Genomic DNA, 14,534 nt, shown 5'->3' with positions numbered 1-14,534 from the left:
TCGGACGTCAGACGAACAACCATTTAACGCATTTATGGGTCATCCATCAAAACAGTGGTCCAATAAAGACATGTCCGCCGGACCAAAAGATACACTTTTTATCACGATCCGTTTGTCGTCGTACCTTATGCAAATCGCGTGGGTTGGCGTGTGGCCAATGCCCTACGAATGCCGATTGGCGATCTCATAAAATTCATGAATTACCAAAACGGCAAAACGAAACCGTCATATTTTGCTGTTGGCCAATTAAAAACCGTTTTATTATCGAAAATCACTCGGTTATTTTGGTAAGTCAAGATTTATGGCTAATAAAATGGGCATAGATGCAAATTCAAAGCAAGCCAATACAAATGCCAGCATGACATTATAATTAAAACGAATAAACCTAAGCCACTTACAGTTTCATTGAAATAAAATGATGTAGGATAATTAAAATATTAAACCCTTGTTAATCAGTGTCATGCAGGCATAATAATGTGTTGCGATGCCGCTAGGTGGCGCCAGGCGGCAGGAAAACCGCAGAAATCACCGCAAAACTGTTAGAATTCCTCTACCAACATTGTAGTCAATCTTGGGCCTCTGTTGCCCAGGTATATATATACATATTTAGATATCTATATATGTGTATATATGTAACAAATCAGTACTGCCTGTACAATTGTACTCACCTGTTGCTGCTGCTGTTTTTTGAGCTTATTATCAGAGAAAGACGTCGACTTGGAGGCCTTTGTAATTTTAGACGACGCGACAACGAGCAGCAACGTATGTATTTTCGTGTACTTGGCAATTATTTAAACAGTAAATAGTTTAATTTACGGAAAGATCAAATTGCGGCTGCCTCACCGGCGAAAAGTTGTCAGCGACTTGCGCGCGGTTAAAAACGCGGGCGCTGACTTTTTTTTTTCAACTCTGCCGATTGTTTGATTGACTTGCGGTTTATTTGTTGGACGTTGCTGTGCTGTCACACGCGACTAATAACTCAAATACGTTGGGTTTTCGGTTTGCACCTTAACACAAATATACTTATTTCACCAAAAATAAAACACGAAGTGCAGTGTCCTGCAACAAAACAGTCAAACAAAAAAAAAATTCGTAAGCACTTTGAAAAGCGTTCGTTTTGGAACGCAACAGCGATTGAGTTCGAAGTAAGGTTTGTGCGGCAAGCCAAGGGAGGCGGAGGGCTGAGGGGCGTGGCGAATGATGCGGCTGGCACGAGTGGAGGCTCTTGACTGATTGCAAGCCGCTGTTGTTGCCGCATTTAGGCGCTGGCTCTCTCGGCCGCCCAAAACGCTAGCGTCGACGCCACTGCCACTGCAACGCTCTCTACACTTAAGGAAAATGGTAATACGAATTACCATAACTAGGAAGTATACGTATACCCAGAGAAAAGGGCAAGATAACTCTGAAACTGGGCTTTAAGCGCGTCGTAGTAAATGCATAGCATACTTTGTGGCGTTATAGAGGTGCGAATCAGAGAACTGCAAGAACAGGTACTCACCCCTTTCCCCAAGCTCTTTCCACGTCAGAGCTGACAGCTGGTTGTAGCTCCTGGAAAATAGCTAGCTCAGGCACTTCCTCCAGTAGGTCGAAATCACATTATTGATATCCTCTGCCGCCACATAAACTCATTGCACCACTCACTCACAATTAGTATTTAAAAAATTGGATCGAAAAAGTGGGTTGCTTACGTAGGACTTTTGAGAAGCGCAGAGAAGGGCACCTATATTTTGGTATTATTTAGTATTAAGTATTTAGTATTATTTAGTATTTAATACTTATTATTATTTAGTATTTAGTATTATTTAGTATTTAGTACTTAGTATTATTTAGTATTTAGTTTTATTCATTTTTTTTTTTTTTAATGTAAAGTAATACTTTCAGCTATCTTACTTATAATTTTGTAAATTGACTTTAAATATCAGCTGGAACAATAGAAATAGAATAGTGTTAATTAAGTATAAATATGATTTAATAATAAACACCCGGGTGTTTGTTATTGCCGCAAAAAGCGTATCAACAAACACCCGTGTGATTAGTGGGTGCACCTAGAGTGCCGGTGGCCTGCTGCAGTTCTCTGGTTGCAGGCATTATATTCAACATTTATATTCAAAACAAAGATATTGTCTTCAGATCAGGATTCTTTATAAGCTGTTTGTACATGTAAGCTGTTTTTCCGAGTGCATATACATATCTCTCTCCGTCAGCTGATCCTGAGAGATAAGGAAAGTGAGAGCGAGCGAAAGAGCGAAAGACAGAACTTGATAATCCCAGCTCATTTGCATGACTAATGACCACTGGGTGTGCAAATGGGAGGGGTATAGTGGAAAGACAGGAACAAGAATACAAAAAAAATAAAAAATAAAAAAAGACAAGAACATAAACAGGAACAAAGTCAATGGCTGCCAAACCCATTGCATATTTTTCTTATGAGAGTTTGCCATGGCAATCCAATACGAATTTCTTGTGCAAATTGGACTTTTTTTTAGCACGTTATCACGTTGGCTAGTAAAACTTAAGACTTCAGTGGGTTTTGGTTTATAAGTAGCACTGCAACCAAAATAATAGCTGTTTTTATTATTAATGCTGAGTAAGCACCACATATTTGGCCGTCAGGCTGATTTTATAGGAGAAATTGGTATTTCTGATGTTAAAATTAGGATAAAGGATAATGGTGTTTTCTTCTAAAAGGAATTGGAAATAAAACTGGAAAAAGAGGGACAGATCGGATGGCCTTATCGCCAGTGTCCATCACAAAAAATGAAAATGGTCAGGACGAGGCTGAGGCCGAAAAAAAAAAAAAACAAAACAAAAAATTGACAAAAAGGCGAATGTCACAGGGTCAGTGGAGCAGGCTTTTTTATTTTGGCCAAAACCACCTTATTAGCAATCTCATCATCATCAATACGCACTTGTTGTCACCTCTCTCTTTCCTCGGCACACGTTTCACATATATCGGTCTCTGTCTGCCGGGTTGAATGCGTGTGTTGAATGTCAACGATCAGCGATCATTGTCAGTCGCATAAAGATTGCATGCAATGCTGTAAATTCTAGGAAAACATTTGCTTATGCAACTGGCTCAAGGAAAACAGCCGCATCAGCAGGAGCAGCAGTTTTCAGATTTCAAGCTCAAAAGAGGGTTTTCTACTTTATGATATTTCAATTTGCTGAGATCTGTTCTTAGTGTCTGTGACACAAATGAAGGTTTCATAAAACCACAACAGGTAATAGGCAATGCAGAGAAACAGCAATCTAAACATTTTGAGTTGCAGCAGGATCCTTTCTCATCGCAATCGTGGCCAAATGCTGCTAATGCCAAACTAACGCCTTGCAACAAGAACAGCTGCGGCCGAAAGAAGAGCGCCCTTGGAGGTGCAGTGAAAGCCGCTCTGGGCCACGTTTTATTGGCCACTTTTGGACACTGTCCTTGCGCCTGCCTGACGTCAGCACGTAGGCAGTTGAAGAGGCGACTTGGCGAGTTGGCGACAACACACGTCTTCAACTTGTTGCCACTGCGCCTTAAATGGCCCGGAGCAACTTCACCAACATCGCCAACATCACGCACTCGGTGCACAGCACCGCACAATGACAAAAAATGCATCTGATTTGTTGTCTTTTATTAATTTATTTTAAGTGATTCACGGCGGCGACTGAAATCGAAAACCGAAAACTGAAAACAGCTAAACGGCAATCGTAAGTGAAAACGAACCTTGGAAGTACCAAAAATGTCAACTGATTGATTTGAATTGCACTGCACTGCACTGCATTGGTAAGAAACAGGCGATGCAATAACAATGATACCAGCACGCCATAGAGCACCTAATTGGAATTTTAGCTTGTGCTGCTGGTAATTAATTAGTTTGCAATCAGCATGGAATAATAGAGCGAATAATACACATAACATAAAAGACCCAAGTGAATGATTTCAATATTTCAATTGAACATGAATGGAGTTACTTTATTTGAACTATATATAAATGTACTGTATATATGTATATACGCAATACATATATGCATATATTAATGGTGTGGAATTTGTTGTTGTGGAATAATCGCAATGAACTCTAATAACTAATCAGTGCTAAATACAACTTAGTAAAATCATATCATATCATATCAAATATGGTGGCGCGAACAAGAGCCGCTAGCTGTCCGTACGATCTCTACATACTATATGCTATATATGCTATATATTGGCGATGTATACGATAGTTCGATGTTCGATGATATCAATATGAAAGCAACAATTCATCAAATGTGTGCAAGGGATTCGATTAAAAAAAATTATTGTTATGTCGCGTATGTGGTATGTTTAAAATATGTTTGTGTATATGTATGTATGTATGTATGCGTAATGGAATATCTGGCTGAGTTAAAACTATGCTTCCTATATGCTCGGTTTAATAATGGATAATTCAAATTAAAATCACATCAAATTCGCTGAATGGAAGAGATTAAATGGCCAAGACAAGTGAGACAAGTCTTTCGAATTTACCCATCTCCATCTTTAACTCCATCTCCGCTCTCAAAACACTATTAATCCTATAGCATTCTACGATCTAAAGAAGGTCTACTACATAGAGCTGGCAAAAGAGATGAATTCGAAACCGAGAGAGATGGAGATGGAGAGCTGGGCGATGGTTACAGTTGTCTATATCAACAATATACATATCCTATTAATGGGAGCGCTACGATTTTGGCACACAGCTTACACTCGTATGTTTGAGGGATGGCGTGGCGTGGCGTGGCTTGAATCAAATCAGGAATCAAGAATCAGGATAATGGTAATAATGCCTAATACTAGTAGGTGTCTTGGGTCAAGATTCTCTTGGAAACTACAACTACAAACTAACTAACTTATTGGGTAAGTGCGTACAAATACGAATTGGAAGAGCGGAAAGGAAGCTACAATTGCAATTGTGGTTTGCTGTTGTTTAGGGTTCGAGCAGCTCGAACGCTATTACAATATATCTATAAAAAAAATATATCATAGTAAACGAGGATTGCACACACACTGAGATTATGTAGAAAGTAACTTATCGACAAATGGAAGAGAATGATCGAGGTGAGGGTTTCGCTTATCATGGGGGCTTCGGTGGGTGGTGGGTGGTTGTTGATGGTTCTACTGGGGAAAAGGGACTTCCTTAATCCGTCACGCCCAGGTGCACCAGCTGCTGCATGGTTCGCTGCAGATATGTTGGATCCGGAAACATATTGAACTGCGTCTTGTGATCCACACTGTTCCAGATCACCACATCCTCGCGTCCGGTGGTCACCGATCGTCCGATCGAGAATAGCAGCCGACGGTCGAAGGCAATCTTGAGGAAGCGCAGCACCTTTCGCCCCAGCGGGCAATCCGGCAAGTAGCAGATCCGCGGGAATCCCACGGCAAAGAAGGCACGACCCGGATGCGGATGCTCCTCCGTCTGCAGGCCCGATGCAATGCTGTAATGCAAAAGAGCGATTATAAATCATTGCTCAGAGGCCAGAAATTCAATCACACTAACTCGTAGACAATCTGTATGGTGTTCTGACCCTCGTGTCCTGGCAGATTCTTGCTGATAATGCTCCATGACATGCTGCCTATGGGCTGATTGCCCACCTTCTCCCCGTAAACGATTCCGCATACAGGGCACTCGATGAAGAGGTTCTACGGTGAAGAATTATATTAAGCTCTCTCTTTCTAATTGACATCGCATCTTCCGCTCACCTTGTTCATTTCGTTTTGCTGGGCAATTATCATCCCGTTGAGGCACTGCAAATGCATGAGATGCTGGCAGCGACTCAGCGAAATGGCCGGATTCTGGGCGGAGTGCACCAGCTCCTCCATGCACATGGGACACGGTTGGGCATTGGGCCACAGCGGTGGCTCCACCACCTTGACAAATCGCGATATCATATCGCTGGCCGGGTCCACGCCCACAATCGAACCGGCGATTGATTGCTGCTGCTGCGCCTGTTGTTGCTGCTGCATCTGCAGCTGTTGCTGCTGTTGTTGCTGCTGCTGTTGCTGTCGCGGATGCAGTGGCAATGGCGGCGGCACCGGTGCTCTTTCGCCCAGCGACGATGGCGGCAGCGAGGGCACAAAAACCTCATCGCTTCCGAGCGAGCAGTCTAGCAGATCATTGACCGAAATGGCAAAGTTCCTGCTGCGCAGACTCTCCTTGCTCTCGTGGCTGAGGTAAGTGGACACGGTGTCCACACTGGGTCTCCGCCGATGCGATTTCACACTGTTCGTATCCGTGTCCGAGGTCCGCGTCCTCGATCTCGAGCGATGCGAGCCCATCCGGCTGCTCCTTTGCGACTGCAGCGATCCCTCCGAGCAGCGACTATGATGACTGTTCATCGAGGCAGTCAGCATGTTCTTGGCGTGCGAGAAGTGGGCATGCGACAGGTGGTTGGCATGGTGCAGGGATGCCGATGAGGAGGACGAACTGGCACTGGTCGCCGGCGCCATGTTCGAGTGCTTGGTGCTGCTGCTGAAGATGTTTAGGTTGTTGAGTATCTGGCGCAGATTGGTGGTCGAGATCTCGCTGTGCTTCTTAGGCGGCTTCCTGGGCGCCGTCTGATGATGGATTTGATGGTGCTGCATCTGATGTTGCTGTTGCTGTTGCTGGTGATGATGTTGCTGCTGCTGTTGCTGGTGCTGATGCTGCTGATGCTGCTGGTGCTGCTGCTGCACTTGATGGCTGGTGGGCAGTGGATGTTGCTGCCTGGTCATTGGCACTCTGTGCAGGCTCTTGGTGTCGCCCAGTTTGGGCAGTGTGTTGTACTGGCTGCTCGCGCTGGCGGTATTCGACTTGAGTTGGTTGGCCTGCTGCGGCGTTAGCTTCACCAAGGGATACGGCGCCTGCTGGGTTCGCCGGATGCTGCGCATGGGTCCGCTGGGTTGGCGCAGCTGGGTGAGATTGCAAAAGTTAATGGTGTAGGGCAGGCCGATGTGGGTGCTGCACAGGTCCAAGGTTTGTTCGCCCTGCGAGGGAGTAGAAATATGTTTAGTTCGAATTTGGGCTTGACGTTATAGTATGCAGTTGCAGTTGGAATTAATGCCGCAAGAAAAAAATTCCTTAAGATATAAAAAACCCCTAAAAATTTGATCACATTATCATAACTCAGCCTAATCGCCAGCGATTTAAACGCGACTGCCTTTGCTAGTCTTTATTTTTAAAGCAGAAAGATTCTGTATTTAAAATTTTACCAAAGGGAAAAATTATTTTTTTTTTGAATTTTTTACAATTTTGATGATGACACCCCTTGCAAAAAATTGAAATTTTGAAAAAATTAAAATTAAAATTCCAACTGGACTGCGAATAGGAAAACGGTCACTGGGCAACTGGCACTCACCCTCGCCCAGGCGTCCTCGATGATGCACTGGACGTGCATGTTGTAGGGCCGCCAGTCGTTGTTGCTATCGGCACTGCCGCCCGACCACTCCCACTTGGTGCCCTTGCCCGCCGGCGAGCTGGGGGCGTAGAACATGCGGCGCACGCCGATGGTCAGCAGGCCGGAGCCGGCCGTCTCCGCCTCCGATTCCTGGGTCATGGTGCGCACGTTGACGTAGTACTGCTCCAGGCTGGGATCCGCATCGCTCAGCATGACGCGCGTCAGTTTCTTGGCGTGGGCGCGTTCCAGGTGCTGCGACACCGCCGGGGAATAGGGCAGCCATTTGCCGCCACGCGACTCGAACTCCCACACGCAGACGGCGTGGGCGTGGTTCACGGGCGGTCCACCGGATCCGGCGGTGGACATTGGCATGGTGGCACAACTGAAGGCGCCGTTTCCTCCGCCATCGGAAACGACGGATCCGGATGCCGCACTTCCGGCGCTGCTGGCCATTGCTTGGAATTGGTCCGTTATCCCTGGAGTAGGTCCATTGCCATTTCCATACCCATTTCCATATCCAACTCCTCCTGCACTCGCTTCTCTCTCCCTCTTTCTATGGCGCTGTCTCGCTCGCTCGCGAAGATGGGCACAAAATAAACAAAGAAATTAAAAATGGTGGCCCGCTGCCAGCGTTAGTTAGCCCTGATTTTCCCTGGCTTCCATTTTCCCGTACTTTTCGTTTTGGTTCTCAAGTCACTCGGTTTAGTTAACGTGCGGCTCAAGAATTCGCGTTTGACGGTAAAAACGGTTTTTCTAGCATTTAGCGCAAGCGCAGGCAGGAAATTTTTTTTTTTGGGCAGCGAGTTGGTGAGAGACAACAGCGGAAAATGGCTAAATATAGACAGGTGAAAATACCGCACTGCATATGCAGCCACCAGTTGGATTCGGTAGTTTCAGGGATGGCTTGACAGGTTTCTAGCTAGAAGTAGCTATTCTTTTAATAAATTAAATTCTTGTCTTGCACTTCAATATAAATATATGTTTTGTTTAGTTGTTATGTTTGAGTTTATTTATAGATGTATAATTTAATTATATATCCTACAACTTATTAGGTTAATATAGTGTAATGTTAGTATCGCAAAAATAAACTTAAAACTGGAAATGATTTAAATGAATATCAACTTTAATATTTTTTATTGGATTTGTTATATTTTGGAACATTCTAGCTACTTTTCTCCAACGATCCGATTTCTAGCACTGGCTGTTTCAATTACTTCTTTTTTCTTGGTATTTTCTTTCATGATTTTCAGTAGATGAGCTCGGTCACTTTGAAAAAAATTGTAACTTCCCCAAAAAGGAGCATGTCTCAGCTTCGACGATCACTTAAGGGGCGTATGTCCACGATAAGTTGGAATGATCGAAATATAATTTTCATTTAATCGAATGGTATCTGGCAACATGTTCTGACTTCATACTCAGTGTTGACATATTCCTAAAAGTACTGTGTGAAAAACATTGTTTCTAAAAGACCAGTTTGTTGCATTAAATTGTTATTAAATACAAAAATGGAGAGAGTCTCTGCTAAGTATAAGCATGGCTCCGCACCGCGATAAATCGGTATTAGTGGCCTATTTTGGCGTTTTGGTGGAACCGTCGCATGGTCACCTCGAATCGATTCGATTTCAAACACTGAAACTGCCACTTCCTTTCTTTTTCGTTCCACGTTTCCGGTGAGTGCATGTGCCTAGCGAGCGGTCTTGAATTTTGTGCTAAAAACTATTCTTTTATTTACTTGCAGCGAGTATTTCGATACGTCGTGGTCGTGCTTATCACAGGTAAAACCCACAATTCCAGAGATTCACCAAAAACTATTGCGACCGGCGAAAATGTGTGTGAAAACCTATTTTTTTTTGTGTTATATATTTTTTTTCTGTGGGCTTTAATGCCGGATTCAAATGTGCCACTTGAAAGGACAAAGTGTAAACAACACATGGAGTACATAATATACTTCGAAACCTTTTTTTTTGTTAGTGAAATTGCAAAATTCCAACCAATTTGACCAAAAATGTGCGTTGCGGCATGTTTTTGTGCGGGTGTATGTGTGAGTGCGTGCGTGTGTGTAGAAGTGTTGATAAAACCTTGAAAATCGCTAAAACAACCAAAATGAAAGTAAAGCGACTCCTTTTTAATAAAACAGACTAGATTTATTCAAAAAGCAGCGGAAATGCGTGTTGTTTACACCCATTCATCGCGCACACACACAATCACATACACTAGCAACATGGTTTTTTTTTTCGTACTTACATTTTTCATGCACGTGTTTTGCTGGTCGCTAAAGTTTTGCGTGTTTTCTTGTTACTTTACGAAGTTTAAAACTTATTAACGTTCGGATTCTATTTTAGCAACTGCTTATTTCGGTAGCAAAACTTAAAACCGCTTGAAAATGGTTGTCAAGAAGGTGAGTTATTGCTGCTCCAGCGGCTTTGTTGTCGATTAATTAACCAAATCCCTGCTTCGATTACAGCCCAGGCCAAAGAAGAAGCCAGTGACCAAGAAGGTAGCTCCCGCTCCTCTGGCTGTGAAGAAGCCCGTGGTCAAGAAGGTCGTCAACCAGCTGTTCGAGAAGCGTCCCAAGAACTTCGGAATCGGTAAGTAGTGTGGGATATATAAGAATATTACAGGGTTTCCTCTTGAGAATTTAAAGAAACATATTTGCTCAATTTGATGCGCACTCGAAGCATTTAGTAATCGCTATTATACGCTCACCTTTCAGGCCAGAATGTGCAGCCCAAGCGCGATCTGTCCCGTTTCGTTCGCTGGCCCAAATACATCCGGGTGCAGCGGCAAAAGGCTGTGCTCCAGAAGCGCCTGAAGGTCCCACCGCCAATCCACCAGTTCAGCCAGACTCTGGACAAGACCACCGCTGTGAAGCTGTTCAAGCTGCTGGAGAAGTACCGTCCCGAGTCGCCTCTGGCCAAGAAGCTGCGCTTGAAGAAGATCGCTGAGGCCAAGGCCAAGGGCAAGGATGTCGAGCCCAAGAAGAAGCCCAGCTACGTGTCCGCCGGTACCAACACGGTCACCAAGCTGATCGAGCAGAAGAAGGCCCAACTGGTGGTCATTGCCCACGATGTTGATCCTCTTGAGGTGAGTGTTTTTACTTTACTCTTTTACTTCCATATATTATTTGCCTTTAAGAATTGCAAGTACATATGGTTCTCAATCTCGTTGCGATGATGAAAAAATTTCTTCAACTCAAGGCTTCCCGCTCCCGGCTAGCAGGTAAATCCTGCTCCCAGGTGTAGTGGGTCGCTGCCGTGTAGAAATTTGACTCCTGACGCCTTAATTCCTTGAAATCTTGCTTGATCTTTGGCTTAGTTAAAGTTAGTTAACAACAATAGCTAGCAAACCAAAGCCAAAAGATGAAGTTTCTATTGAAAGAGAATTGAGGGCAACTAGAATGGAACCCCAAGACACAATACCACGACCACGTGGTCTGCAAAAGACAACCAAATGACGCTACTCTATTTCTCTATTTCCAGCTGGTGCTCTTCCTGCCCGCCCTCTGCCGCAAGATGGGTGTGCCCTACTGCATTGTGAAGGGCAAGGCTCGTCTGGGTCGCCTGGTGCGTCGCAAGACCTGCACCACCCTCGCCCTGACCACCGTCGACAACAACGACAAGGCCAACTTCGGCAAGGTCCTGGAGGCCGTCAAGACCAACTTCAACGAGCGCCACGAGGAGATCCGTCGTCACTGGGGCGGTGGTATCCTCGGCTCCAAGAGTCTGGCCCGCATCTCCAAGCTGGAGCGCGCCAAGGCACGCGAGCTGGCCCAGAAGCAGGGTTGATGATTTTCAAGCCGATGAAGCCGATCCGATGGTGGAGACTTTTTTAGTACACATGGATGAAATTAGTTGGGCCTTGCCCACTGAATTTGATAACTAATAAACGTTTAAGTGTACAATTTTTTTTTGTTTTTTTGTAATCTAAGTGTGTGTCTGTGAGAGTGCTTTCGGTTGAGCCGTTTTCGCATCGGCTTGGATTGAATAAATCTAAGATGTATCCATCCCCCAAGTCGCACTTTGTTTTCCGCCGATAACCCTCCAAGTTGGATCTGGAAATTGTGTCTTTGGGACGAGACGAGGTATTTGAGATACTATGGGCGTTTCCGGAGCCAACAACTTCCGGTTCTTTGTCCCATTCTTCTTCATTTCAAACGTTTAGCTAAGCAGAAAATAATCGGCGATTCAACATTTAGTTTTCCAAGATTGTTTTTATTTAAGAACTAGTGATGGCAAGGGTACGATTACTAGATTTTAGAGAGATCCGTCTTGATCCCCAGCTTGCTGCTCTGGATGGCCTCGTTCAGGATGCTGAGCACCATGTCCACGCGCTCCACGGTGGCGTTCTCGCCCATCAAGCCGATGCGGAAGACGTGCTCCACAGTGGGTCCCAAGCCGCCGCTAATCTCAACGCTGTACCTGAAAACATAATGGAATGTTAATATACAGATACAGATATCTTCATTTAACAAGAGAAGAGTTCAATACACACTTGCGCATGGCGTACTCGGCCACCTTCTTCCAGTCGACACCGAAGGGCACCTTAATCGTGTTCACCGTGGGCAGTCGCTCGTCCTCCCGCGACACGAACATCTCCAGGCCCAGCTCCTCGATGCCCAACTGCAGCCGCTTGGAGCACTCCTGATGCCGTCGCACCACCGCCTTCAGGCCAACGGCACAAAAGTGGGCCAGTGCCTCACGCAGTCCGTACAGCAGGGTGGAGGATATGGTGTGATGGTAGATTCTGGGTGTGCCGTAGCAGCCCCAGTACTGGCCAATCAGCAGGATGTCGAAGTAGTACACCTTCGGCTTGGTCTTTCGCTTCCGGATGCGCGTCAATGCTCGTTTACTGAACGAAATGGGTGTTAGGCCGGCGGGACCGCCGAGCGATTTCTGCGAACCCGTGTACGCCACATCCACCTTCCACTCGTCCATGAGGAACTCGGTGCCGCCCAACGAGGCCACCGTGTCCACGATGAGGAAACAATCGTACTTGCGACACAGTTCGCCCAGCTCGCGGATATTCTGCTGGATGATTCCGGTGGAGGAGTCACCCTGGGCAATGAAGAACACCTTGGGGCGATGCGCCTCGAAGGCGAATGTGATCTCCTCGTGCGAGAGGGCACGGCCGAAACTCGCCTCCACATAGTGAACTACGGCGCCATAACGACGGGCCATGTCACCGGCACGATGGCCCCAAACGCCGGTGATGCCCATGAGCACCACATCGCCATCCTCGATCAGATTGCACAGGGCAGCCTCCATTCCCGAGTGGCCGGCTCCACTGATGCACATTGTGGCGTCGTTGAGGGTCTGGAAGATGTACTTGATGCCCTCCTTCACCTCGTCCATGATCTGAGTATGCAGAGAAATGCAGATATATACAGAGATTAATATTCATGTCGAGGATTAGCCCATTCCCAGTTGTAGCTCAATCATCCATCGATTGGATCTTTAATGTTAGATTACTATAGCGTATAAGAGATGTGCTGGTTCCACTCGATTTGTAGCCCACAGATCTCTGACCCATCTCAGTAATTGTATCTCAATGTTTCCACTTGGCTCCGATAAGGTACACTGCGGCCCATAAGTATAAGGTCCGCACCCAATATTCTAGGCCTTTGATGCAATTCGAGGATTAAGGGTGCATCTCGCTTGCAGGTTTGAAGTATTTGTAGTATAGTATAGTAAGGTAGGGCTATTATACCTGCAGGCACTCGGGATGCATGTGGCCCAGCACCGGATTGCTCATGGCCTCCAGGACGCGATGGGAGCAGTTGGAGGGTCCGGGCCCCATCAGCGTCTTGCTGGGCACATAGAGCGGTCGCTTGAGGACAAGTGGCGGTGGTACCTCCATACTCTTTCGTTCTTCTGTTTACGTAACCAGACCAGATCAGATCGCTTTATGTTTATGGCCGCCTTATCGCCTAATCCGCTGTACACCGTACCAGGTGGGGTGGGTGTTACTGTTTTGCGTGTGTGTGTTGTGGTGATGGCGGTGGTTATGGGTTGTCTCTCGGTGGCTGGCCAAGATCTGACTGAAACGCTTGCCGGGCTGCTGGCCACTTTATAGCAATCGGGATCGCGGCTTATCGCCGCAAATTTCGCCGATGAACGCACTTGAACAAGTGGTAAATGATGCGCTCTCCCGGCTTATCAAGGCATCAAGATCGAGAGCAACTGCGTCGTTGGCGGCACAGAACGAAATTTTAAAATTTATTATAAGAATAATAGCTCTAAATGCGGATACTGCCTTTTGGCTGGGACTAAACTGAAAAGTTAGATCCAGTTTAAAGACAATACTTTTGAAGTTACTATATGCATATACATGATCGTCTTATTTATTTCATTGCTAATCGGTGGGAACTCCTGTTTATTTTCAGTGTGCTGGCGCTGATTCTTTGAGTGGCCTTCGGAAGGTTGGCGGACCAATATGCTTGTTGTGAAATACGAATGCGAATTCAACGAATTCAGCAAGTCGAACCTTGGAAGTGGGTGCGTATACGTAATATAGCCACTTCTTTTCTGATGCTGGAAGAATCTGCAGAGAGCAGAGATCAAGAATCTAGATCTTAGTTGTCGAATATACTCTCACGATCTCAGCTCACTGATTATTTGATTGGTTGGGAAGCTAATCTTGATAGCAGGCCTCCCCGCCAGTTTTTCCATCAGAGATTCGAAGTGGAAATGGAAAACACATCGGTGACGGCAATGTTGTGACCAAGAGGTCAACCTCCAAAAATATTTATTGCCATTTCGCTTATGGTGAAATGGGAATCAAAATAACACCAAATCCATAGATCTAAGAAAGTGATAAATAGTAAAATTAACAGGCCGTGACTTTGAAATAATCTGTGATACTGTGACTTTAGTTAGTTAGCTTAGCTAAATTGTTCGTTTGAGTAATGATTGATTTTCCTATACAGAAACATTTAAAATTATTATTTAAAATATTATTGTTATAATTATTAATCATAAACCAATATAAAAGTATAAATAGGCTTATATTTAGGCTTCATATTTAGTTTCCGCAACATTTAGAAATCATCAAATTGAATGAAAAAGTGATCTTAAAATAATATTATTGTTGATAATATTAATATTATTTATATAAAAATAGATTTATTTTATGACTTTGCTTAAAGTTTCCTCAAT

The 14,534-nt window shown here is 44.9% G+C and overlaps 4 protein-coding genes across 19 annotated transcripts in view; 1 reads left to right on the top strand and 3 right to left on the bottom strand.

Annotated features, from left to right (window-relative positions):
* Nucleotides 1-1,634, bottom strand: part of LOC122623458 (serine/arginine repetitive matrix protein 2) — a 40,151-nt gene extending 38,517 nt beyond the window's left edge. For 5 of the 16 annotated variants that reach the window (XM_043802632.1, XM_043802623.1, XM_043802627.1 and 2 more), the window contains exon 1: nucleotides 1,499-1,634. The gene's annotated coding sequence lies outside the window, so the exon portion shown is untranslated. Of the gene's footprint in view, nucleotides 1-668; nucleotides 1,136-1,498 lie in introns of those variants that run through there. The other 11 variants (XM_043802630.1, XM_043802631.1, XM_043802634.1 and 8 more) reach the window with 5 other exon arrangements.
* Nucleotides 1,635-3,920: 2,286 nt separating this feature from the next.
* Nucleotides 3,921-8,210, bottom strand: LOC122623218 (protein deltex). The gene is made up of 4 exons (XM_043802233.1): nucleotides 7,342-8,210; nucleotides 5,708-6,970; nucleotides 5,505-5,647; nucleotides 3,921-5,442 (listed from the first exon to the last, which is right to left on the bottom strand). Exons 1-4 carry the CDS (start codon nucleotides 7,831-7,833, stop codon nucleotides 5,142-5,144), a joined length of 2,199 nt encoding a protein of 732 aa, XP_043658168.1. The 5' UTR covers nucleotides 7,834-8,210; the 3' UTR covers nucleotides 3,921-5,141.
* A 902-nt stretch (nucleotides 8,211-9,112) lies between these two features.
* Nucleotides 9,113-11,281, top strand: LOC122623443 (60S ribosomal protein L7a). Its single transcript, XM_043802603.1, has 5 exons — nucleotides 9,113-9,155; nucleotides 9,723-9,778; nucleotides 9,845-9,968; nucleotides 10,094-10,464; nucleotides 10,860-11,281. The coding sequence occupies exons 2-5, from the start codon at nucleotides 9,764-9,766 to the stop codon at nucleotides 11,163-11,165; spliced, it is 816 nt and encodes a 271-aa protein (XP_043658538.1). The 5' UTR covers nucleotides 9,113-9,155; nucleotides 9,723-9,763; the 3' UTR covers nucleotides 11,166-11,281.
* A 289-nt stretch (nucleotides 11,282-11,570) lies between these two features.
* On the bottom strand, nucleotides 11,571-13,425 carry LOC122623914 (alanine--glyoxylate aminotransferase). The gene is made up of 3 exons (XM_043803292.1): nucleotides 13,087-13,425; nucleotides 11,872-12,734; nucleotides 11,571-11,798 (listed from the first exon to the last, which is right to left on the bottom strand). Exons 1-3 carry the CDS (start codon nucleotides 13,234-13,236, stop codon nucleotides 11,627-11,629), a joined length of 1,185 nt encoding a protein of 394 aa, XP_043659227.1. The 5' UTR covers nucleotides 13,237-13,425; the 3' UTR covers nucleotides 11,571-11,626.
* Nucleotides 13,426-14,534: the final 1,109 nt, after the last annotated feature.

The sequence above is a fragment of the Drosophila teissieri genome, chromosome X (assembly GCF_016746235.2).
Source record: "Drosophila teissieri strain GT53w chromosome X, Prin_Dtei_1.1, whole genome shotgun sequence".
NCBI lineage: Eukaryota > Metazoa > Arthropoda > Insecta > Diptera > Drosophilidae > Drosophila > Drosophila teissieri.
Note: the sequence above shows the minus strand (reverse complement) of the source record. Positions and strands in the feature narration are given on the sequence as shown.